The sequence below is a fragment of the Ruditapes philippinarum genome, unplaced genomic scaffold (assembly GCF_026571515.1).
Source record: "Ruditapes philippinarum isolate M1 unplaced genomic scaffold, ASM2657151v2 ctg5112_1_1_1_1, whole genome shotgun sequence".
NCBI classification, from domain to species: Eukaryota; Metazoa; Mollusca; class Bivalvia; order Venerida; family Veneridae; genus Ruditapes; species Ruditapes philippinarum.
In genome coordinates this window covers 78,572-103,716 of record NW_026857881.1, presented here as the reverse complement: position 1 = coordinate 103,716, position 25,145 = coordinate 78,572, and the positions used below count along the sequence as shown (strand labels likewise).

The following is a 25,145-nucleotide window of genomic DNA, read 5'->3' as shown; positions in this document are numbered from 1 at the left end:
ACATTTTTTTTTGGTTGGGTTTTACATTGTACCAACACAGTATAGGTAATATGGCGACTTTCCAGCTTAATGGTGGAGGAAGATCTCAAGTGCATTATTTCAGACACAAATTAATTGCAAACATAACAAACTAGAACTATCGCTGAATGCGATTCATACCCCCACCAATGTCCTTGACAGAAGACCACTTGGAAAGGTGGTTAAGGGAATAACTTATGTGGCACAAATACATGAAAAGAAATTATCTCTGGTGAAAAAAAGACTAATTGTACAGGTAATAGTATAAATATATATTATCAAATCATGTTCAAAACACTTACAAATAACCTTTCATTTTCCCAATGTATAAAACATTTTATTTATAAGTCAATTTTTGACCTTCAAGTGTGGCCTTGACCTTAATCTGGCACAAGGGTAAAATGGGTTTTGCACATCACCCAGTTTGGTTGAACATTTGAGTAAAGTTTGAAGAAAATCCTTCCATTAGTATAGAATTTATAGAGTAGACACAATATATTGTCTAGTATTGGTTGTATGTAAATTTGAAGACTTAAAAAGGGGCATAACTTTGTCAAAATGCAATATAGAGTAATGAAACTTAACCTGCATATCCTATTTGCCACATCTCATATATCTTTTAAGTTTCAAGCAAATGCCTGTGCTAGTTTCAGAATTATTCAAGTACATGTAAAAATTTAAGAACATTTTCTAAGTCAATTTTTGTCTTTCAAGTGTGACCTTGACCTTTAGCCGGCACAAAGGTGACATGGATTCTGCACATAACCTTGTTGAGGTGAAAATTTGAGTAAAGTTTGAAGAAAATTCTTCCATTAGTATAGGATTTATAGAGCGGACACAACATATTGTCTGATATTTGATTGTATGTAAATTTGAAGACTTAACAAGAGGGCCATGATGGCCCTGAGGTCGCTCACCTGTATATAGGCCCCCCCACCCCTGGGCCAATTTTTACCCAAGGGCTTTTATTTGTTTATTTGAACAGACTTGGTAGACACCCATAAGAGGATGTTTCATGCTAAACATTTAAGTTCTAGCTCATTGGGTTTTTTAAAAGAAGATTTTTATAAAATTTTTACTATACACATATAGTTAAAAACAATGACACCCTGGGGCAGGGCCAGTTTTGACCCCCGGGCTTTTATTTGAACAAACTTTGTAGATATTTACTTAAAGATGTTTCATGCTTAATATCTAAACTCTAGCTATTTGGGTTTTTTCATAGAAGATTTTTAAGTTTTTGCTATACACATATAAGGAAAATCAATGATCCCCCCCCCCGGGCGGGGCCAGTTTTGACCCCAGGGCTTTTATTTGAACATACTTGGTAGACACCCATTAGAACATGTTTCATGCTAAATATCTTAGCTCTAGCTCTTTGAGTTCTTTAAAAGAAGATTTTTTAAGTTTTTACTATATGCATATAGGGAAAATCTATGACCCCCTGGGGCGGGGCCAGTTTTGACCCCAGGGCTTTTATTTGAACAAACTTGGTAGACATCCACCAGAAGATGTTTCATGCCAAATATCTAAGCTCTAGCTATTATGGTTCTTTAAAGGAAGATTTTTTAAGTTTTTACTATATGCATATAGGGAAAATCAATGACCCCCCGGGGTGGTGCCAATTTTGACCACAGGGCTTTAATTTGAACAAACTTGGTAGAGACTCACTAGAAGAAGTTTCTTGCTTAATATCTTAGCTCTAGCTCTTTGGGTTCTTTAAAAGAAGATTTTTTAAGTTTTTACTATATGCATATAGGGAAAATCAATGACCCCCTGGGGCGGGGCCAATTTTGACCCCAGGGCTTTTATTTGAACAAACTTGGTAGACATTCACTAGAAGATGTTTCATGCTTAATATCTAAGCTCTAGCTCTTACGGTTCTTTAAAAGAAGATTTTTTAAGTTTTTACTATATGCATATAGGGAAAATCAATGACCCCCATGGGCGGGGCCAATTTTAACCCCAGGGCTTTTATTTGAACAAACTTGGTAGACACTCACTAGAAGATGTTTCATGCCAAATATCTTAGCTCTAGCTCTTTGGGTTCTTTAAAAAAAGATTTTTTAAGGTTTTACCATATGCATATAGGGAAAATCAATAACCCCCTGGGGCGGGGCCAATTTTGACCCCAGGGCTTTTATTTGAACAAACTTGGTAGACACTCACTAGAAGATGTTTCATGCCAAATATCTAAGCTCTAGCTCTTAGGGTTGTTTAAAAGAAGATATTTAAAGATTTTTCTTTCGGTTGCCATGGCAACCAGAGTTCTGCATGGAATTAAATTCTTTGAACAATTTTTAAAGGTGACCACCAAAGGAACATTCCTGTGAAGTTTGGATGAAATTGGCTCAGTGGTTAATGAGGAGATGTCATTTAAAGCAAAAGTTTACGGACGGACGGACGGACGGACAGACGGACGACGGACGGACGACGGACGCCGGACGAAAAGCGATCACAAAAGCTCACCCTGTCACTTTGTGACAGGTGAGCTAAAAAGGGGCATAACTTTGGTAAAATGCAATACAAACTTGAACGAACAGCATATCAGAATTGTGGCCCTTCAAAAATATTCTAAGTTTCAAGCAAATACCTTTTCTAGATTCAGAAATATTCAAATAAATGTTAAAATTTAAGAATATTTTCTAAGTCAATTTTTTACCTTAAAGTGTGACCTTGACCTTAAGCCAGCAAAAGAGTGACATAACTTCTGCACATCCCCTGGTTGAGATGAACATTTGAGCCAAGATTGAAGAAAATCTTTCAATTAGTGTAGGACTTACAGAGCGGACATGACATATTGTGTAATATTAGATTGTTTGATATTTGACCTTCAATTGTGACCTTGACCTTGAGCTGACACATGGGCAACATGGATTCTGCACATCCCCATGTTGAGGTGAACATTTGAGCCAAGTTTGAAGAAAACCTTTCAAGTAGTGTAGGACTTACAGAGCGGACACGACATACTGTGTAATATTTAATTGTTTGATATTTGAGCTTCAATTGTGACCTTGACCTTGAGCTGACACATGGGCGACATGGGTTTTGCACATCCCCTGGTTTAGGTGAACATTTGAGCCAAGTTTGAAGAAAATCTTTCAAGTAGTGTAGGACATACAGAGCGGACACGACATACTGTGTAATATTTGATAGTGTTTGATATTTGACCTTCAATTGTGACCTTGACCTTGAACTGACACATGGGCAATATGGGTTCTGCACATCCCCTTGTTGAGGTGAACATTTGAGCCAAGTTTGAAGAAAATCCTTCAATTGGTATAGGAGTTATAGAGCGGACACGAAAATGGAGACGGACCGACCGACGGACGGACCGACGGACGCGACAAAGCGAATCCATTATAGCCCCCCCACATTTTGTGGTGGGGGTATAAAAAAGAACAGTTGTTTCTTTTAATTTGCCATTACTCTTACAGTATCTGTATCTATACTATAATATATTCCAACAAACAAACAACTTACAGATTTTTCCTGTATATCTATATTAGCATCTTCTTGTTTAACATTCTTCAAGAGTATGGTGACAACAACATGAGTCTGTGTCTGATACCAGTCATATCTGTGTTATACATAAAATTGCATAAAACTCTATACACAAAACTGTTTTCATACATATAATATGGCATAATAATTATTTTCATATGTCAGATTATATTCATAAGTTAATGAAGCATTTTTTATACACAAACAACACAATAACTTTACATAAAATGTCTAAATTTTTAGGGGACAAATGTTCACCTTCAAAAACTGAGGAGAGGGCAAATGTTCATCTTGACAAGAAATGGGGGCAAATGTCCAGGGAGACAATTGTCCGAAAAGACAATGCTTACAACTTATGTGGATTTCTTTTAAGTTGCCATAGGAACTTTTTAATATAAAATGTCTGCCCTTCAAAATTTCTTTGGAATAAAATGTCTGTCACTCCAAAAACAGACAAGAGGGCAAAAAAAAAAAGTAGGCAAATGTCCTGGGGGACAATTGTCCAAGGCGGCAAATATCCGCTTTTCCATTACTTACAACTTACCTGGATTTCTCTTTAGTTGGCATTGGAACAACTGGTTTGGTTTCTTCTACTTTAGGTTTTTCTGCGGACTCTTGTTTTGGTTTATCCTGTGTAAATATGTCATAAAGTATAAACATTAGTACCTAAAAAAAGTTCTTAAACCCAATATATTTATTTATAACAATGCAAATAAATTTCTTGAATTCTGATTGGCTTAAACTATTTGTATACTATGTTGTATAATTATAATGTTTAGAACTGAAGCACACAAACATAACAGTATGTTGAATGGAAGTAACATACATCACAGACAGCTATTTATGTGTGGGCATAAAATTTATAATTATATTTAGTTTTTCCATTGCTCTTTTCTATATTCATTTATGCCCTATACACTGAGAAGAACTGAAGCAGGCAAACATAATAGTCTGTTGTATGAAGTAACTGCTTTCTATGTGTGGGCATAAAATCTTTGTGTTTAGGTATTTCATTGCTCTTTTCTCGATTCAATTATCATTACTTCAAAATAATTGTTAACAGTTATACGGCAATGAAGCCTTTAATCTCGAATATTCAATGAAAATAGTCTACAGTTATGGGATTGTTTTTTTTAGAACTTGTCCTCAATAATAATTTGTATTATTATAAAATTCTTTATTATACAAATTGCCATCGGGATATACAGGAGAATAGAACCTTGCTGATATAAACATAATCCTTGGCTTGTGCCTCAAGTCATATTTTACCTCATTCAGGCTATATTCTCTGGTATTTCCTGCCAGCAACTTCTACATATAATAATAATAATAAACAAAACAAACTTACTTACTTTGGTCACATCGGAAAATTTATAACAAATTTCATTTTAATATCTAAAGAATATTTTTACCTCGGATTTTGTTTCAGAAACGCCAACATTGCTTTGTCCCTCTTTACTTTTTCCTTGTACTGAAAAAAATGATAATGTCATATGTATATTTCTCAATCAACTCATAATGAATAAATCCATAAGCCAACATAATCATCAACAAGAGCTGTCTATATCATTAAATATAAAGATTTTTGACAGGTTATATCGCCCTATATAAACAACTGTTTGGAAATATAAACGGAGCCGCTAGGAGAAGGCACTATTGCATACAACCATTTATATATAGTCATATAACCTGTCAGGAATATTTAAAACAACAAATTTATAATACAGCAAACCTTCTTAAAAATGAGATTTCTTAGAAAATTGACATTAGCCATGTATATAAAACTATATGAGCCGCATCGTGACAAAACCAACATAGTGCGTTTGCGACCAGCATGGATCCAGACCAGCCTGTGCATCCGTGCAGTCTGATCAGGATCCATGCTGTTCGCTTACAAACCCTATTACAAGTAGAGAAACTGATAGCAAACAGCATGGATCCTGATCAGACTGCGTGGATGCGCAGGCTGGTCTGGATCTATGCTGGTCGCAAACGCACTATGTTGGTTTTGTCATGACGCGGCTCACATAATATTCATCATTTTCCAATGCAGTATTATAACACAGACATAGGACAGACCACTCAACTATTCTCAGTATATCATATGTAAAATCGATGTGATAATTTAGACATGGACTTCTATCTTTTAAAGGAAGTTAAAGAAAAAGAATGTATCAATATTCATATAATTCATAACTATAAAAGGAGTGCAGAACATTTGTATTGTCATCTTTAACAAAATGTAAATATATAAGTATAAAAATATAATTGTAATCAGTTTGAAAACAACAATGAGTTTTGAAAAATGATTACAATAAAAAAAATAATCTTAGAAACTTACAGTCTAGCTCTGCTTCACATTTTCTGATCCATGTCTTGAAATTATTATCTTCAGCTGTAAATACAAAAATTTAGTATCACAATTTTATGTTATAAATATTATCCAAAATTGCCTTATTTTAAAATGTACACAATATTTTGTGAAATATTTTCCAAGGTTTATTTCAAAGTTAAAGCTAGTCTAATGGCAACTGAACAATATTGAAAATGACAAATGTTTAGGATAAAATCTGCCCTAAATTGATTAAATAAAAAAATGTAATGTTGACTGTTACATTTGAATAAGTAGTGTAGCTATATTTTAAATACAGGTTAGCGCTGCATCAGTCTTCAGGTGAAATCAATGCTGGTATTTGACAGAAATGCTGTTTTGTATTAGTCAATATATTGAAATATACAGCTAATTTATCTCAGCTTGACAGTGAAAAAAATGAGCATGTCATTTTGTCATGCTCTCTATACACATGATACAAGATTAACACCTTACCATCAAGAATTTTCCCCTCTGTAAAAGCATCTTTTGAGGACTGGTAGTCTTCCAGATGGAACAATGCAATCCTACAATACGTTTACATATACATGTATTATTAAAAACAGAATTTATAATTACATATTTCATCACATGATACAGATGATATATTTTGTTTTCTTTATATTATACACACAATTTTTTTGTATCTTCGCATTGAAATGCCTCGAACATTGAAAGGACTGTCCCAAATCCAAAGTTGGGCATGTCCCAAATTCAAAACTGGGCACATTATACAAATTCAAAGCCAGGCACATTACACAAATTCAGGGCACATTATACAAATTCAAAGCCAGGCACATTACACAAATTCAGGGCACATTATACAAATTCAAAGCCAGGTACATTATACAAATTCAGGGCACATTATACAAATCCAAAGCCAGGCACATTACACAAATTCAGGGCACATCACACAAATTCAGGGCACATTACACAAATTCAAAGCTGGGCATTTTACACAAATTCAGGCCACTTTACACAAAGTCAGGGCACATTACACAAATGCAAAGCTTGGCACATTACACAAATTCAGCAGGTTAATGTGATTGTTTAGTACAAAATTATCTCTATTATATACAAATTATGTGTAAGACCATTTATAAAACAGGGTCAAAATTTTAAATGATAAGTCATTCAAGTATTTAACAATCCAATAAACAAATTATTCAAATCTATCCAAATATTCTATAAAAAACAATAAATAGATGTAAGAAGACATAAGCAAATGAATTGTGCTTTAAAGGGCAGCTAAAGAAGTAAGCTTAATTCTTTTAAAGGCAAAAATATATAAAAGGTTTACCCTTTTCTAAACCAAGCTTTTTTATTTTTAGGGTTTAGTGCCAAGGCTTCAGAAGCATCTTCTGCTGCCTCTGAAATAGAAAACTGTTTTTATTTCTTCACAGAAATTACTAGTGAGATTTTGCACACAAAAAATGTAAGGCTAAACTAATAGTGTTCTTGAAAAAAGTCTTTATCTTTAAAAAAAACTTTAAAATCTTTATTTTTAGTGTTCTAAAATGGTCTTCAAATTTGGTCATTTTGGGCATTCTTTAGGGATTCTGTTTTTCACTATTCTAAAATACTTTCTTTATTTCCACTGTAAAATCTATATCAACACGAGTTGTCTCAAGACTTCTTGAAATCTAATAAAGGTACATTTTATATAAATGACAGACAGATAAAATGCTAAAAGGTTATACAGTTAACTGATTCAAATATTGATTATTTTTACCTTTGTACTGTTCCAGCTTGAGATGAGCTTGAGCTCTGTTGCAAAGAATGTCATCTCTGTTCTTCTCAAGATCTAGTGCCTCTGTGTATAGCTGAACATATAACACAAACATTCAATTAGTAACAATAAATATTGGATATATACATGTAGTACTTGTGTGTTATATGATGAACTAAAATGCACAAACACATTTAAATATTGAAAAATTCATTATCTACTTAGATGCATTATGTTCACTTGAATATTTTTATGAAAATGTACAGGCCTGCATCTTTTGTCACAAACCTTTGTTTCCATTAAAGCATGATACTAGAATCAGAAATATGTTTAGTCCAACTAATTGTACTAACAGTTGAATTATTTTGCTCTATTTTTTCTTTTGGCATGGGCAACATGGTTCTAGCCAGGAATTTCTGAAGGCATGTTGCAAAAAAATTTTACTAGGCAATTGGCTCTCCTTTTAATATTGACAACTGTTACATTAGTAAAGTGCAAAGCGTTGTGTTTTATGAACAATTAATTCAGTAATTAAAACAGTCTATTTCTTAAGCTCACTCTAGACTTCTCAGCCTTCTATCCGCTAATGACCATTCTGTCATGAGTATATATAGAGAGGTTAATTGGCAACTAAAAAACCCATATTATTCAGTTATTCCATACACCTGCATTTTGTTTGTACCATACGTTAACAATAATACTAACAAGATATGTTTGTAAAACATGTATGCCCCCTGTCGGCAGCCAATTAGTCATGTGATCAGGTTATTATGCTTGACTTCTGACCCAGTGAACAAACAATTAATAAGGGTTATCTAGTATCTACTGGTCATGACTAGTCACAAGGTAATAATTATTGTGACCCTATAGGTTGTGTGCAGCAATTTAAGTTATTACAAATCTTACCAAATAAAATATGAATAAATTTTATGAATCATGTAGGCCTCATTAATGACAGCCAAGTTGTTGACCCCTTGAACCCAAAATTAATAGGTCATCTGCTGGCAATGACCAATCATCATACCAAGTATGAAGTTTCTAGGCCTAAGCGTTCTTTAGTTATTGATTGGAAACCGTTTTTACCGTGACCTTGACCTTTAACCCCTTGACCCCAAAATCAATAGGGGTCATCTGCTGATCATGGCCAATCACCATACCAAGTTTGAAGTTCCTAGGCCTAAGGGTTCTTTAGTTATTGATCGGAAACTGTTTTTGCTTACAAGGTCAATGTAACCTTGACCTTTAACCCCTTGACCCCAAAATCAATAGGGGTCATCTGCTGATCATGACCAATCACCATACAAAGTTTGAAGTTCCTAGGCCTAAGGGTTCTTTAGTTATTGATTGGAAACCGTTTTTGCTTACAAGGTCAATGTGACCTTGACCTTTGACCCCAAAATCAATAGGGGTCATCTGCTGATCATGACCAATCACCATACCAAGTTTGAAGTTCCTAGGCCGAAGGGTTCTTTAGTTATTGATCGGAAACCGTTTTTGCTTACAAGGTCAATGTGACCTTGACCTTTGACCCCTTAACCCCAAAATCAATAGGGGTCATCTACTGATCATGACCAATCATCATACCAAGTTTGAAGTTCCTAGGCCTAAGTAGGGCTGGGTATTGATCAGAAATTTCCGATACGATACGCATTGCGATACAGACCAACGATACACAATACGTATTGACGATACAGTACAATGATGCTTCATTGTTAGGATGTACTTATTAAAAGTACTATTTACATTTCATAGATGCCCTGGTGAAATATTATTGAATCTTTCTTATATCTGTTTGAGATTTTGACTTTGTTAATGATGATATATAATACAGAGCAGGTGCATAGGTATCTTAATTAGTACATTTGAGGTAATATTTTGAAAATGACATGATGGTCCCTTTTTTAGATAAAACAATTATTTTGAAAAAAAAAATTAAAAAGCTTTGTAGAGAAATAATTCAATTCAAAAATATAATTATGTAAATACTAGGAAAAGTTAACGCAGAAAATAATTAAAACATCACTATTTATTATGACAGGAGTCTAGTACTGTCTACAAGTCAACTGTTCTAAATTATAAGATCTTTATAATAAAATCAAATTTTTGTAGAATTTGAAATATATATGCTGAGAAAGTATTGGAACATTGAAAATTTTCTAACAAATCATGTTTTTTCTATCTTAAACGGTAAAATTACAATAAAAATATAAATATCATGTCATGATGTTGTGGTGTCGTAATCCGTAACGTAACGGGAAACGGTGTTTAGCTACATCTTCGCGCAGTCACATTTATTTAGTTAGCAAACTACATCTTGGAAAATCAATAAATTTGTTGGATTTATGTGTTCACAATATGTGTTTAAAAAATTACAAGTAAATGTTTGGTCTTATACAAACTACTGCCGACCTGAAAGTAGTTTTTACCAGTGTTAGAAATAGGAGATTGAATAGCCGGATAAATTTTGACACTGATTTATCCGTCATTTTGTGTTTTGACATATTCGTTGTTCCACCTGAACTAATCAATGCAGCCTTTCAAATATTGATGAGGGCCTTCTTAACATTTACTTTAGAGAAAATTCCACACTTTTGACTTTTGTGCGGACATTTTATGGACGATAGTTTTAATGTAAAGCCATCATGTTTATTAGGTTGTCTCCCTTTGTATCGGTATAGCTAAAACCCGATAACCGTACCGTATTAAAAACGGAAAATCAATAAATACCGATTTACCGGTATATTGATCCAGCCCTAGGCCTAAGGGTTCTTTAGTTATTGATAGGAAACTATTTTTGCTTACAAGGTCAATGTGACCTTCACCTTTGACCCCTTGACCCCAAAATAAATAGGGGTCATCTACTGATCATGACCAATCACCATACCAAGTTTGAAGTTCCTAGGCCTAAGTGTTCTTTAGTTATTGATCGGAAACCGTTTATGCTTACAAGGTCAATGTGACCTTGTGACCTTGACCTTTGACCCTAAAATCAATAGGGGTCATCTGCTGATCATGACCAATCACCTTACCAAGTTTGAAGTTCCTAGGCCTAAGGATTCTATAGTTATTGATCGGAAACCGTTTTTGCTTACAAGGTCAATGTGACCTTGACCTTTGACCCCTTGACCCCAAAATCAATAGGGGTCATCTACTGATCATGACCAATCACCATACCAAGTTTGAAGTTCCTAGGCCTAAGGGTTCTTTAGTTATTGATCGGAAACCATTTTTGCTTACAAGGTCAATATGACCTTGACCTTTGACCCCTTGACCCCAAAATCAATAGGGGTCATCTACTGATCATGACCAATCACCATACCAAGTTTGAAGTTCCTAGGCCTAAGGGTTCTTTAGTTATTGATCGGAAACCATTTTTGCTTACAAGGTCAATGTGACCTTGACCTTTGACCCCTTGACCCCAAAATCAATAGGGGTCATCTACTGATCATGACCAATCACCATACCAAGTTTGAAGTTCCTAGGCCTAAGGGTTCTTTAGTTATTGATCGGAAACCGTTTTTGCTTACAAGGTCAATGTGACCTTGACCTTTGACCCCTTGACCCCAAAATCAATAGGGGTCATCTACTGATCATGACCAATCACCATACCAAGTTTGAAGTTCCTAGGCCTAAGGGTTCTTTAGTTATTGATCGGAAACCGTTTTTGCTTACAAGGTCAACGTGACCTTGACCTTTGACCCCTTGACCCCAAAATCAATAGGGGTCATCTACTGATCATGACCAAACACCATACCAAGATTGAAGTTCCTAGGCCTAAGGGTTCTTTAGTTATTGATCGGAAACCGTTTTTGCTTACAAGGTCAATGTGACCTTGACCTTTGACCCCTTGACCCCAAAATCAATAGGGGTCATCTACTGATCATGACCAATCACCATACCAAGTTTGAAGTTCCTAGGCCTAAGGGTTCTTTAGTTATCACTCGGAAACCATTTGGTCTACGGACCGACGGACCGACAAGTGCAAAGCAATATACCCCCTCTTCTTCGAAGTGGGGGCATAATAATGAATTGAAATTTACACTTATTGATGATTTGTTGTGATATATTCCATACATGCCATATCCACCGCCGGGGGACAAAAGCCCCCGATTTTCGACCTCGCCTTGGGATCGAAATCCCCCGATTTTCAAAAATTCAACCAACAAAAAAATTAAAGCATCATTTTTACCAATAAACATTATTAAACAATAGACTTAAACAACTTTTACAACTATATATGCCTGGATTCCCCATTAAACAGCACGGGTCTAACGGATGTATTGTTAGTTACTCCGACACACTTCAACAAATCTATGTATGACAATTCTCCTTTGATAAACCTGTCAATCAGTGTCAGTATTGCAGGTGCTTAACCAATGACAGCGTCCGATGCTGAATGTGTGACGTATCAATTTTTGTTGGGACATGTAACCCCGCCTTGAGTTTGTTGTCGGCATTGGGTCTAAGTGCAGATAAAAAAATAATGATCAGGCAATAGAAACTCAAAGAATCACAGATTAGCAATGTTTGAAACTATTATATTTTATATTATGCATTTCTTATTATGTAACTGTGATCTATGTTGTTACAAAAATAATATAAACTACAGTAGCTTTGTCTCACGGTAACCAACAAACACTGATGAGGGATTAAAAGAGGCAAAAATCCGTTTCAATCAGATAAATAATAAATAATACCTGTTTTAACACCCAAAGGGCCAAAATAATTAAGTCCAATTATTATCCAGTAGTCAGTACACTCCAAACAACCTTTACACAACCCTTTATCAATTACACAGTTTACATGTACATACAGGTATCAAGTGACGTAGTGTCTAGACTCCCTACTACCATATATGGTAAGCATGGGCAATCGATGTGTGTTAACAAATTGAGGTGTTAAGTACATAATGACCTGAGTAAACTGGATTAAAATTTGTGTCAGATTTTTTTTACTGTTTATGAAGTGTCAACGGAAAATTTTTAAGGCAGCATTTTTTTTATTTCACCTTTCTATGGCTACAAAAATTCTCCGTGAAAATGTTGATACCTTTCATTTCAAGAGAAAATTCTTTACCTTTCATTTAAAGAGAAAAAACTTTGGCTGTTAAAGTATATTTATTTTAAAGTTTATTTGTACTAAAATGATTCAATATATCTGATATAACAAGAGCTGTCACAGGAGACAGCGAAGCTCGACTAATAAAATACTGGACGCAGTAAGGAGGACAAAACTATGAAAGAAAAATCAATTATGTATAATTATGTATTAAGTTATAGTAAAAAAATAACATTTGATTACATTAATTCCAAGATCAAGAGGAATAATTCTAGTCATGCTAGAGTTATGGACCTTGTCACACAACATTTGTGTAATGATAAGAAATATATATTTGAAGTTTGTAGTAGATACCTTAAAAAGTAAAGAAGTTATTATATTTCTTAAAGAAAATCCTAAGTTCAAAGAGAGATAAATCTGTAAATATTGCTTCAAGAGTTATGAACATTGTCACATAAAATGTATTTGATGATTAGGAATAAGTATTTGAAGTTTGAGGTAGATACCTTTAAAAATAAAAAAGTTATAATAAAAAATAACATTTTTCTAGTAAAAAAATCTAAGTTTATGGGGAGATAATTCTTGCAATATTGGTGCTAGAGTTATGAACCTTGTCACATAAGATGTGGATGATGATAACGTAAATATATTTGAAGTATGAAGTTGATCCCTTTAGAAATAAATAAGTAACAGTAAAAAAAATAATATTTTTTATGGAAAATTCTAAGTTCAAAGGGAGATAAATCTGAAAATATTGGTGCTAGAGTTATGAACCTTGCCACATAAGATGGGGAGGATGATAACGTAAATATATTTGAAGTATGAGGTTGATCCCTTAAGAAATAAAGAAGAAACAGTAAGAAATAACATTTTTTAAGGAAAATTCTAAGTTCAAAGGGAGATAAATCTGAAAATATTGGTGCTAGAGTTATGAACCTTGCCACATAAGATGGGGAGGATGATAACGTAAATATATTTGAAGTATGAGGTTGATCCCTTAAGAAATAAAGAAGAAACAGTAAGAAATAACATTTTTTAAGGAAAATTCTAAGTTCAAGGGGAGATAAATCTTAAAATATTGGTGCTAGAGTTATGAACCTTGTCACATAAGATGGGGATGATGATAAGGTACATACATTTGAAGTATGAGGTTGATCCCTTAAGAAATAAAGAAGTAACAGTAAAAAATAGTATTTTTTAAGGAAAATTCTAAGTTCAAGGGGAGATAAATCTGAAAATATTGGTGCTAGAGTTATGAACCTTGTCACATAAGATGTGGTTGATGATAAGGAACATATATTTGAAGTTTGAAGTTGATACCTTAAGAAATGACAAAGTTATAGTGAAAAATATTTTACTGCACCAAAACTTTAATCTAAAATCTGGACACGGACGCCGACGCCGGGGCGAGTAGGACAGCTCTCCATATACTTCGTATAGTCGAGCTAAAAATGTATCTTATATGATATACATTCAATTAATTATATTTGTTTTACAGGGATTCTTATTTTATTTACATCAAATATTTAAAGTACCTATGTTTATTTGCAATTGTTTACATATTATTCCTTCACAGTCATGTATGTTTAAACTTGAAAATATCAAATGATCTTGTAGAAATGTTCATTTTAATAACAAGAGCGATCAGTAATCACATCATTCACATGTGTCGCCTCATAATGGCCAATTTCATGTTGGGACAAATTTTGTGACAGACGGACAGACAGACGGACAGTGCACAACTAGACTTGGTACTGATCGATCATGTAAAGTTTGGATAAAATTGCACCAGTAGCTTATGAGGAGTAGTCCGGACAAGCTTTTGCATATCTGGCATTACACATAGAAAAAAACACCTTTTTATCGAAGGGCCATAACTCAGTCAAAAATCATTCAACCGGGAAACCCGTGCAATATGCGCAAGGACTTGAGCTACAGATCAAACCTGTAAAGTTTCACTGAAATTGCATAAGTGGTATAAGAGAACTAGTCCGGACAAACTTTAAAAATAAAAATTATTAAAGGGCCATAACTCTGACAAAAATCATTGAACCGGAAAATGCTGACAATATGCACAACTAGACTTGGTACTGATCATTCCTGTAAAGTTTGGATGAAATTGCACCAGTAGTTTATGAGGAGTAGTCCGGACAAGCTATTGTGTATCTGGCAACACACAGAAAAAAACACCTTTTTATCAAAGGGCCATAACTCGGCCAAAAATCATTCAACCGGAAAACCCTTGCAATATGCGCAAGGACTTGAGCTACAGATCAATCCTGTAAAGTTTCATTGAAATTGCATTAGTAGTATAAGAGAAGAAGTCCGGACAAACTTTAAAATTAAAAATTATTAAAGGGCCATAACTCTGACAAAAATCATTGAACCGGAAAATGCTGACAATATGCACAACTAGACTTGATACTGATCATTCCTGTAAAGTTTGGATGAAATTGCACCAGTAGTTTATGAGGGGTAGTCCGGACAAGTTTTGTGACGGACGGACAGACAGAAGGACAGACAGACGACGGAGAAGTGATCCCTATGTGTCGCCACTACTCCGTAGAGGCGACACAATAAAATGGGGGAAATTTAATTATATCATTGCATCGTTTTAAGATTACGACTGGTTTGTGCTTACTTAAAAATCCCCCACTTTTGGTCCAAATCCCCTGCTTTTTAAAGCCAAATCCCCCTATCTGGGTGGCTGGAAATATGGCATGTATGTATATTCATAATAAAATATTCCAATTACTACAACAAGTCAAGTATTGAATGTAAATATTAAATAAATTACAATGTAAGCCAACTTATAGCCTGGAACCCCGTTGTATCAATCTATTTACCAATAAATCACAACTGTGGTTAAAAAATTTAAATCTCCCTGAATCTTTATTTTGTATCATTTGTTTTGATTCTTTTGTCATAATATTTACATGGCAAATATCACTGATATATAGTTTTTAAATTTGGAATATACTGATAATTACAGACATGTCAAACAGGTTCACGCCTTTATATCGATGCATTGTGAGAATCGCTCAGTTAGTCAAAGACTGGAAAGCCTGGGCCATCTTTATGCTAGATTTGTCAGTCAATTAGAATCAAAGATGTCTGTTTTAAAATCATTAACGTCAGCATAAATTAAGGAACTTTTAACAGACAGTTAATGTACTTTTAATAAGAACACACTATTTATCAGTCTATTTATTATCTACAAAGTCTGACGGTCATATCTACGGCACAAAACAAATGCGAAAGATTTTCGTGACACTGTTGTAAATGTAAACAATCAGTAGCTAGTGCATTTTGCAAAAAAAAATTCGAAAGACTTGTAAGTAGATCCATACAATGAATAGCACGATACAATGGGGTTCCACTATACATGGACATAAAATACCAATCAAGTGCAATTGACATCATATGATGCTTAGATAGAAAAAAAGGGCCGAATATTTTGGTAAAAAAGAAAAACACTGACTGGCCGAATAGCTCAGTAGGTTGAGCCTTGGAATGGTATTCTGTGTTCGAGTCCCACTAACCCTGTGACAGGCACATTATCATAATTATTTTGATTATTGAATACTTCTTGTGAACTGGTGAAAGTGTAATGTACATAACAAGCATGCCTCATTGACAGGCAGGAACTGAATGATACATGGATGCATACTCTTTCAATGTGTGAGAATGTGTATATAATTTAAACCAAAAATTAACTTCTTCATAAAATAACTTAAATGAAGCTATAAATTTAGCACATGGAACTTGCTGGAACAAGAACGAAAGTCGAAACTGGAATTCGGAAATTTACCTCTAGTGCTTTCTGATAATTTTCGTTGATAAATTCATCATTTGCTTTCCTGAAATAGACAGAATAAAATTATAATTTACTTCTATACATTAATCAAAGAGTGTTTTTGCAACAATTCAGTAACATCGGTGGAAAAGTCAAACCGAAACTTACCCAAACAATTCAGTCGCCATTTTGGGAATAACCGGTGTTACAATACAAATATTACTAAACAAATAAGTCCTAAAGAAACACAAATTTCAAGAAGATAAACTAGCAGTTTAAGAAAATGCCTGGAGGATCTGTGAATGGTAGGCCTTTTCGAGAGACCGTAGATTCATATTCACGGACTGGTATTCCATGGTAACTGATATTCTTAAAAAAATTTGTATTTTAAAGTGAATAATATCCGGATACATGATATTTTCGGATAAATAAATGTTCTCATTGAATGGTAAATTATTTATGCATAATTATCAAAATCATAATAGAAAATTAATTTTAAATGAATTTTTAATATTGAGCAGTGAATACCTCTCACTTTATAGACGTCATAAGTAATGTGTGAAAATTATATACACACAGAAAATTATGCTATATTCTACTTTTTGCATTTATTTATAATAGCATAAACCTCAGCCTCTACCTTTGGGAAAAATATATAAGTACTTGAATTCACATTCAATTCATAGTCCAAAATATTTGACGTATATGCATATGAAGTCCAATACATTAGATGTTACAGGATTGTTATAGTTTATGAAAGTTATGATATTTTTTATTTTGCCAAGAAGTAAAAATGTCTCAAAGCAACATCATGAATATTTTAAGTCCTAATCCTGGAGCTAAATATTATATCTGTCGCCTAATGTGTAAATGTATAATCGGCATTGCTGATCAGCAATATAGAGAAACTTACACGTATTTGTTGAGACCAACCTCACTTCTATCTCACTTCTGTCTGCTGCAAATCAATAAAACTCAAGATATCACCCATAGTCAGGTTATGTAACAACTAGACTACCACCATCTTTTATCAGATTTATGATATGACTTTTGAAAATGTCACTCTTGTGAGACTCAGCTGATCATAAGTAACAAGAAATGGCTGCCCCACTTGAACAGATCTGTGCTTTATCTGCTGGACTTCAGCAAAGCATTAATAATAAGGTCCCAAATGGATGCCTATTACACAAGTTGCATACAGCTTGACAGAGACTAGAAAACAACATCAGCAATAGATTCCACAAAGTTCTTGTTGAGAGCCACACCACAGAGTAAGCTGATGTCATTTGGAGTTCCGCAGGAAAGTGTGCTCAGTCCCTTGCTCTTCCTCATGTACATCAATGACATGGTGCCTAGGCAGGTCATTTATAGCTTGCCCCAGTTTGCTGAAGACTCCTTACTGTACTGGAGAATCAGGTCAGAAGAGGATAGAGCCATTCTACAGAGCAACCTTGAGAAATTAAGGTAGTGGGAAAGGAACTATCGGATGGAGTCTATCCAAGTGTAAGGTTGTGCAGTTCACATGTTGAAGAAAGCCTGATACATATTCTATCCATTGCCTTCCTGAGCTGAATTATTGTTTAGTTACAGCTTGCCTAACCATCATCTGCCTCACCTGTGTGGAAACCACATATAGTGTGCAACATTTCCATGGTCAATGCACCCAAAGGCAGCACAGCAAGATTTGCTAAAGATACCCATTTTAAAAGCTCTATACAGTTTATGTACATACAAATAAAGATGTCTGTCCTTAAAATAGAAGCCTAGCACAAAAAGTTTGATTAATTTAAAATTAAATTGATTTTTTTTTAACTTGCGAAAAGTAGGTATCTATTTGAGAACCTCTTTAAAACTACAAAATGGACTCTCAGAATCTTAAACATATGGTTCCATTGACCCCCTTTCAGAAATTTCTAGGGAAAACCCTGTTGTAATAACTTGGTACATGTATAAATGTATGTAAGAATAAGGTTATTTCGGCAGATATGGTAGAATGTGCATTCAATGTGCATTCATTGAGTTATGACACTTAATTAGGCCCTACTGATAAAAAGGGCATTTATTTAGGAAAAATTACCATTTTGTGTCAAATTTTAAAAGTGGTTGATTGAATTGTAATAAAACGTAGAATGAATGTATCAAATGGAAAGGAAATAATTCTTGTCTTATACTATCAAAATCTGTTTATGATTTTTGAGTAATGGTCCTTTGTAACTTTAGAATAGGCATTTTCTAAAGTAAATTAATGTGCCATATTTTTTATAAATCTTGGTTTGAATGTGTATCTCAGTAATGTGTCATTTATAACTTTACATCCTTTCATGTAAGGAATCTATCTAGCAAGCTTACAGAACGTGGTTCTACTGAGATGCCTGCTTATGCCAGAAATAATACACATACAATTTACATGTATAATAGGGGATCCTTACTCAGAGGTCTTCCTCATCCAGTAAACTGGAAAGTCGCTGTATTAACATTCTGTTTATTTGAGGATTATTAAAATCAACACCTTAGTTTATAATACAGCTTTATTGTTTTACATTCATACATACACTGTAACTCTCTATAAAATACATGATATACATAACATATTAAAACAACTATCTAAATAGCTCCACCTCTTGGGTGTGTACTAAGTGTCAGTCATCACAGTCGCCTTAACTTCTGCTGTGTTGATGTGATGTAAAACCTAACCCTAGAAAATATTTATTTTACATCACATCAACATATTATGAAAATTATCATTAATTGCTAAATGAATGGTAGTTAATACTAAATTTATGTTCAAACATGTATTATTGCATGCTTCAATACACTTGAATCCTATAGTTGCTTACTTTAAAATCATATAAATGAGCAAATTTAATCATATAACCCAGTTTGATAAGAATGTATCAATGTCATTTATTATTAGCTCGACTATTCGATAAGAATAAGTAGAGCTATTGTAGTCACCCGAGCGTCGGCGTCTGCGTCGGCGTAACCACTTATGTTAAAGTTTTTGTAATAGTTCAAATATTTTCAAAGTCCATTGACATATGGCTTTGAAAGAATTATGCCCCTTTTTGGACTTAGAATTTACATTTAAGTTTTTGTAATAGTTCAAATATTTTCAAAGTCCATTGACATATTATGGCTTTGAAACTTTGCACACTTGTTCACCATCATTACCCAAACCTGTAAACAGGAGGAGGTAACTATATCAAGCATTTTGACAGAATTATGCCCCTTTTTTTACTTAGAATTCACGTTAAAGTTTTTGTAATAGTTCAAATATTTTCAAAGTCCATTGACATATGGCTTTGAAACTTTGCACACTTGTTCACCATCATTACCCCAACCTGTAAACAGGAGGAGGTAACTGTATCAAGCATTTTGACAGAATAATGCCCCTTTTTCGACTTAGAATTTACGTTAAAGTTTTTGTAATAGTTCAAATATTTTCAAAGTCCATTGACATATGGCTTTGAAACTTTGCACACTTGTTCACCATCATTATCCCAACCTGTAAACAGGAGGAGGTAACTGTATCAAGCATTTTGACAGAATTATGCCCCTTTTTCGACTTAGAATTTACGTTAAAGTTTTTGTAATAGTTCAAATATTTTCAAAGTCCATTGACATATTATGGCTTTGAAACTTTGCACACTTGTTCACCATCATTACCCCAACCTGTAAAGAGGAGGAGGTAATTGTATCAAGCATTTTTTTTACTATCAAGCACTAAGAATAGTTGAGCGTTGCTGTCCTACCGACAGCTCTTGTTATAAGTAAAGAAACAATTAAAGTAGTGGTATTTCACTGTTGCCTCGCACTAGGGGGCGGTTATATCTCAAAAGTATACCATGTACTACATGTATATGACCTATTATGTACTTTTTATATAGAAAGAAATAGAGAACTTTTTGAGAAACTGGTGACATGTTTGAGGATATAAAACATAAGATTTTTTGTATACCAGCACTAAACAGTGCATTTGTCTAACAGCAACATTGCAAATATGTGACTTGTTAAACAAGAAATTGTGCAATAGAAAAAGTGTTTTGGTGGATCACAGGCAAAATGGGAGCAGTAGCAGCTGATGATGGTCCTACAAGCAGAAGTACAAGTTGGTTTTGGAATGACTGGAGAGATTTTACCATTGTTTAAGCAATAGAAAAACAAACTGAATGCCTATTGAGAATTCATAGAAGAAATGTTAGAAGTGATAAATTCACCATTTCACATTAAATGTGATGTAAAACTAAGAATTAACAATATAATACAGAGACATATATAGAGATAATAGACATGAAGTGTATTGATGTGTATAAAAACTAAATTGAATTATAATTTTTGAAGCTAGTAGATCTTTAAAGATGTTTTTATTTTACATGGTTTTTAGCTCGACTATTCGATAAGAATAAGTAGAGCTATTGCAGTCACCCGAGCGTCGGCGTCGGCGTAACCACTTATGTTAAAGTTTTTGTAATAGTTCAAATATTTTCAAAGTCCATTGACATATGGCTTTGAAACTTTGCACACTTATTCACCATCATGACCCCAACCTGTAGACAGGAGGAGGTAACTCTATCAAGCATTTTGACAGAATTATGCCCCTTTTTCGACTTAGAATTTACGTTAAAGTTTTTGTAATAGTTCAAATATTTTCAAAGTCCATTGACATATGGTTTTGAAACTTTGCACACTTGTTCACCATCATGACCCCAACCTGTAGACAGGAGGAGGTAACTCTATCAAGCATTTTGACAGAATTATGCCCCTTTTTCGACTTAGAATTTACGTTAAAGTTTTTGTAATAGTTCAAATATTTTCAAAGTCCATTGACATATGGCTTTGAAACTTTGCACACTTATTCACCATCATGACCCCAACCTGTAGACAGGAGGAGGTAACTCTATCAAGCATTTTGACAGAATTATGCCCCTTTTTCGACTTAGAATTTACGTTAAAGTTTTTGTAATAGTTCAAATATTTTCAAAGTCCATTGACATATGGTTTTGAAACTTTGCACACTTGTTCACCATCATGACCCCAACCTGTAGACAGGAGGAGGTAACTCTATCAAGCATTTTGACAGAATTATGCCCCTTTTTCGACTTAGAATTTACGTTAAAGTTTTTGTAATAGTTCAAATATTTTCAAAGTCCATTGACATATGGCTTTGAAACTTTGCACACTTGTTCAACATCATGACCCCAACCTGTAAACAGGAGGAGGTAACTCTATCAAGCATTTTGACAGAATTATGCCCCTTTTTTGACTTAGAATTTACGTTAAAGTTTTTGTAATAGTTCAAATATTTTCAAAGTCCATTGACATATGGCTTTGAAACTTTGCACACTTGTTCACCATCATGACCCCAACCTGTAAACAGGAGGAGGTAACTCTATCAAGCATTTTTTTTACTATCAAGCACTAAGAATAGTCGAGCGTTGCTGTCCTACCGACAGCTCTTGTTAAAGCTTAAGTTAACTTTATCCCAAATATACACAGTAACATTTACATGTATTTTTTTATTTATCATGAAAAAATTCATCAATTTGTTCTTTGTTGAGTATTTTGTCATAATATATTGGTCTTATAACACCATTTTCATCCCACTTCCAATAGGCATCGCTATTTGCAACACATGCTTCGTCAGCCTTCACTGCTTCACCATCATTCCTGCCAGTGACCCACCAAAATACTCTCTCAACAACAATTTGTTTTATTTTAGAACTTGCATTTACCATGTCACACAATGAAACAATTGCTTTCAGGCATGGAGATTGCTCTAGACAAAGTGGCAAAAAGTTGTATACTCTGTCTTCCCATATTTCACGCCAGTTTTGTCGGAATAGAATTTCTAAATTTAGCCTGTTGGATTCCATGTATCGTATTAAATGGTGGTCATTTACAGCTATACGAATATACCTAGAAAAGATTGAAAATTCTTCATATGATTCTATAAAGGCACATTTACAACTAATCACATCATCCAACACATTTAAAACTTCTTTTCTTTCTTCTTCTGGCAGTTTTCCAAAATATAAGTTTCTCTTTGGTATCATGTAATTTGGTAAATTTCTCTCCATTATTGTATGTCTCAAATACTTGAGTGCCACCATCAGTAATCCATATAGATTTTCGATTATGAAGCATTCTGTGGGAATCTTTTCAGCCATCCAAAGTAACAGATTTTTCAAAATGTAAGATGTGATGTCAGGACATTTTGGATGAAGAATTTTCTTTCCTACAATTTTGATGAGGGCATGAAGCTTTATTTGTGTTTCATTGAAAGACTGAATGAGTTTTATTTCGGATAAAGTGTAACATATCCTCCATTCAATATTGCTTGTTTCACTACCTTTGAATCCAACTGGAACAACATGTCCATCAAGTTTTGAGACCTCATCTATAACCTCCCTTCCTGGCCACCCAAACTTTCTCCTCCTTTCTGACCACGACTTGTTGATTGCTTTGCAAACACATGGTATGCAGAAAACTGAGTCTGAATCACAAATAATACCCAAATCTTTATTAGCGTCACTTCGGCCAGCTGGCCCGGCAACTGATTCCGTGTACTCGTCTTCATCACATTCATAAGCTTTATCAGAAAACACTTTACTTGAAAGGATACATGATCCATTTCTGTCCACCTTTGCAGAAGCTAGAGCTACCTGTTCTTGTATTTGTGTGTCCAGTAATTTCTTTTCTTCTAAATGCATCACTTTTAATATTGTATAACCAGGTGATACGTTTTCAGTGTCCATTAAAAAAATACCATCAATCTGATTTTTTGTATCAGATTTATCAAGTTTTCGGCAAGCGACTTCATTTTGTGGGATATCTTTCACTGTTATAGTTTCATCTGGATCATTTAACATATCAAAATGCCATTGAATATTATCAGCTGCATAGGTTTCTTTTTCCTGTTCCTCTAGGTTGTCTGAGTTCTGGTTTGCTCTTTGATAAAGAATAGTAGTTTCACCCTTAAAGTGGTTATTTTTGTCTAGTACTGTATCATCCTTGATAGCCATGTCATCTTTGCTTCCATAGCATATAAAATTATTAAGAGACACCATCAGGTCATAGTCTCCCTCAAAAACTCTGCTGACTCCTTCAGCTTTACTCCCAGCAATCAGATCTGTAACATTTTCATCTTCATCAGCAGTAAGATAGTCACCACAAAGTTCCCATGATTTCTGTCTATGTTTAATGCACTCATAACTGAATCCAAGGGCATTCAATGCTTCAGAAAGATAAAATGAATATTTTTTCCTATCCATTGTATTTATGAGAGGAAAAAAGCATTTGACTACCGGTATTCGTTAAGTTTGAATATTATAATTGATAGTACATGCTTCAACATACTTAAATCCTATAAATAGACATATTGATTTTATAAACTTTTAAAACTTGATTATATTTATTTTTTATATTATACAGGTAGTAAGTATATATTGATCAAGGGAAATAAGTGTATTGTGAAGACAAGAAGAAATTCAATACACCATTTTATTTATTCAAGTATTTAAAATTTTAGCATTCAAATTGTGCATTTCTGTTTCGAATTTTGTAAATTGAAAAAAAAAAAATGAGCAATTTTATTTTAATATTGAATTATCTTTAAAAGTTATTTTTATAACATAATTGATATTGATATTGCATTTTTTTTAAAACCAAGAAAAACACTATTTGGATGGATTTATTTTTTCACAACTTAATAAAGCCAAGTTTGATTATGATCAATCTGTTTGGTTCATGTTTAAAGATTTTTTGTTTTAAGTATGATTGTAACATCGCTTTTATTGAATAATTGAGACATTTATAAAATTAATCTACACAACAACTGTATAGTTAAGAGTTATTTTGCATTTTCCCCAAATGAAGAAATTATGCTCTATTATAACTTTGCATGGCTGTGTATAAAAAATGGTCTCTTGCTATGTAAGCTTTTTTCTAAGCTAAGCAGCATGGGTCATATACATTAAGTTTACATTAACTGTTTAATAATATATGACTAAAAAATCTTTATAACTGATATTTTAAATAGTCAGTAGTTTGTATTGTCCTTTTTGTGTCGCCTGCTACATAAAACTTTTATTGAGGTAACAAGGCAATGCTACGTCAAATACAGAGGCATAGTTAATTTATCCACAATTAGAATGATGTGTTTTCCTATATCTTAGTCTGCATAAAGCAAGTGACTACCTGGACAGGGTCAGTTTTGACCCTAGGGTAATGATTAATATAACTTTTGGAGAAATTTACAAATTGATGCTACATGCCAAATATCCAAGCTCTGGGCTTTGTAGTTGCACACAATAAGACTTAAATGTGTTTTCCTGTACAAATCTATATAGATCAAGTGACCCAGGGTGGGCCAATATTGACCTCAGGGGCATGATTAATAACAGTTTAGCAGAAATCCACAATGTAATGCTGCATGCCTAATAACTTGGTTCTTGGCATTGTAATTCTGCAGAATAAGATTTACTCGTATTTGTGCCCCCCACTTTTTGGGGGGGGGATTTAGATTTACCCTTGTCCGTCTGTCCGGAAGCTTTTGTCGCATATAGCTCAAAAAGTATTTGACCTAGAGTCATGAAACTTTATACAAATGTTGATCAGCATGTGTAGTTGTGCACTCGGCTATTTTTGTATGGATATATTTAGTATTTTTA

The 25,145-nt window shown here is 33.9% G+C and overlaps 3 protein-coding genes across 3 annotated transcripts in view; 1 reads left to right on the top strand and 2 right to left on the bottom strand.

Annotated features, from left to right (window-relative positions):
- LOC132751382 (protein SGT1 homolog) overlaps nucleotides 1–16,753 on the bottom strand; it is a 22,168-nt gene extending 5,415 nt beyond the window's left edge. Inside the window, exons 1-9 of the mRNA XM_060741543.1 lie at nucleotides 16,645–16,753; nucleotides 16,492–16,540; nucleotides 7,626–7,716; nucleotides 7,194–7,263; nucleotides 6,350–6,420; nucleotides 5,864–5,917; nucleotides 4,935–4,993; nucleotides 4,067–4,152; nucleotides 3,502–3,598 (exon numbers count right to left, since the gene is read on the bottom strand). Coding sequence (XP_060597526.1) covers nucleotides 3,502–3,598; nucleotides 4,067–4,152; nucleotides 4,935–4,993; nucleotides 5,864–5,917; nucleotides 6,350–6,420; nucleotides 7,194–7,263; nucleotides 7,626–7,716; nucleotides 16,492–16,540; nucleotides 16,645–16,664 — 597 coding nt within the window. The 5' untranslated portion in view covers nucleotides 16,665–16,753. The remainder of the gene's footprint in view (nucleotides 1–3,501; nucleotides 3,599–4,066; nucleotides 4,153–4,934; nucleotides 4,994–5,863; nucleotides 5,918–6,349; nucleotides 6,421–7,193; nucleotides 7,264–7,625; nucleotides 7,717–16,491; nucleotides 16,541–16,644) is intronic.
- LOC132751384 (RNA-binding protein 41-like) overlaps nucleotides 16,646–25,145 on the top strand; it is a 21,810-nt gene continuing 13,310 nt past the window's right edge. The window contains exon 1 of the mRNA XM_060741546.1: nucleotides 16,646–16,833. Coding sequence (XP_060597529.1) covers nucleotides 16,760–16,833 — 74 coding nt within the window. The 5' untranslated portion in view covers nucleotides 16,646–16,759. The remainder of the gene's footprint in view (nucleotides 16,834–25,145) is intronic.
- Nucleotides 21,786–24,979, bottom strand: LOC132751379 (uncharacterized). The gene has a single exon (XM_060741542.1). It carries the CDS (start codon nucleotides 23,745–23,747, stop codon nucleotides 21,993–21,995), a length of 1,755 nt encoding a protein of 584 aa, XP_060597525.1. The 5' UTR covers nucleotides 23,748–24,979; the 3' UTR covers nucleotides 21,786–21,992.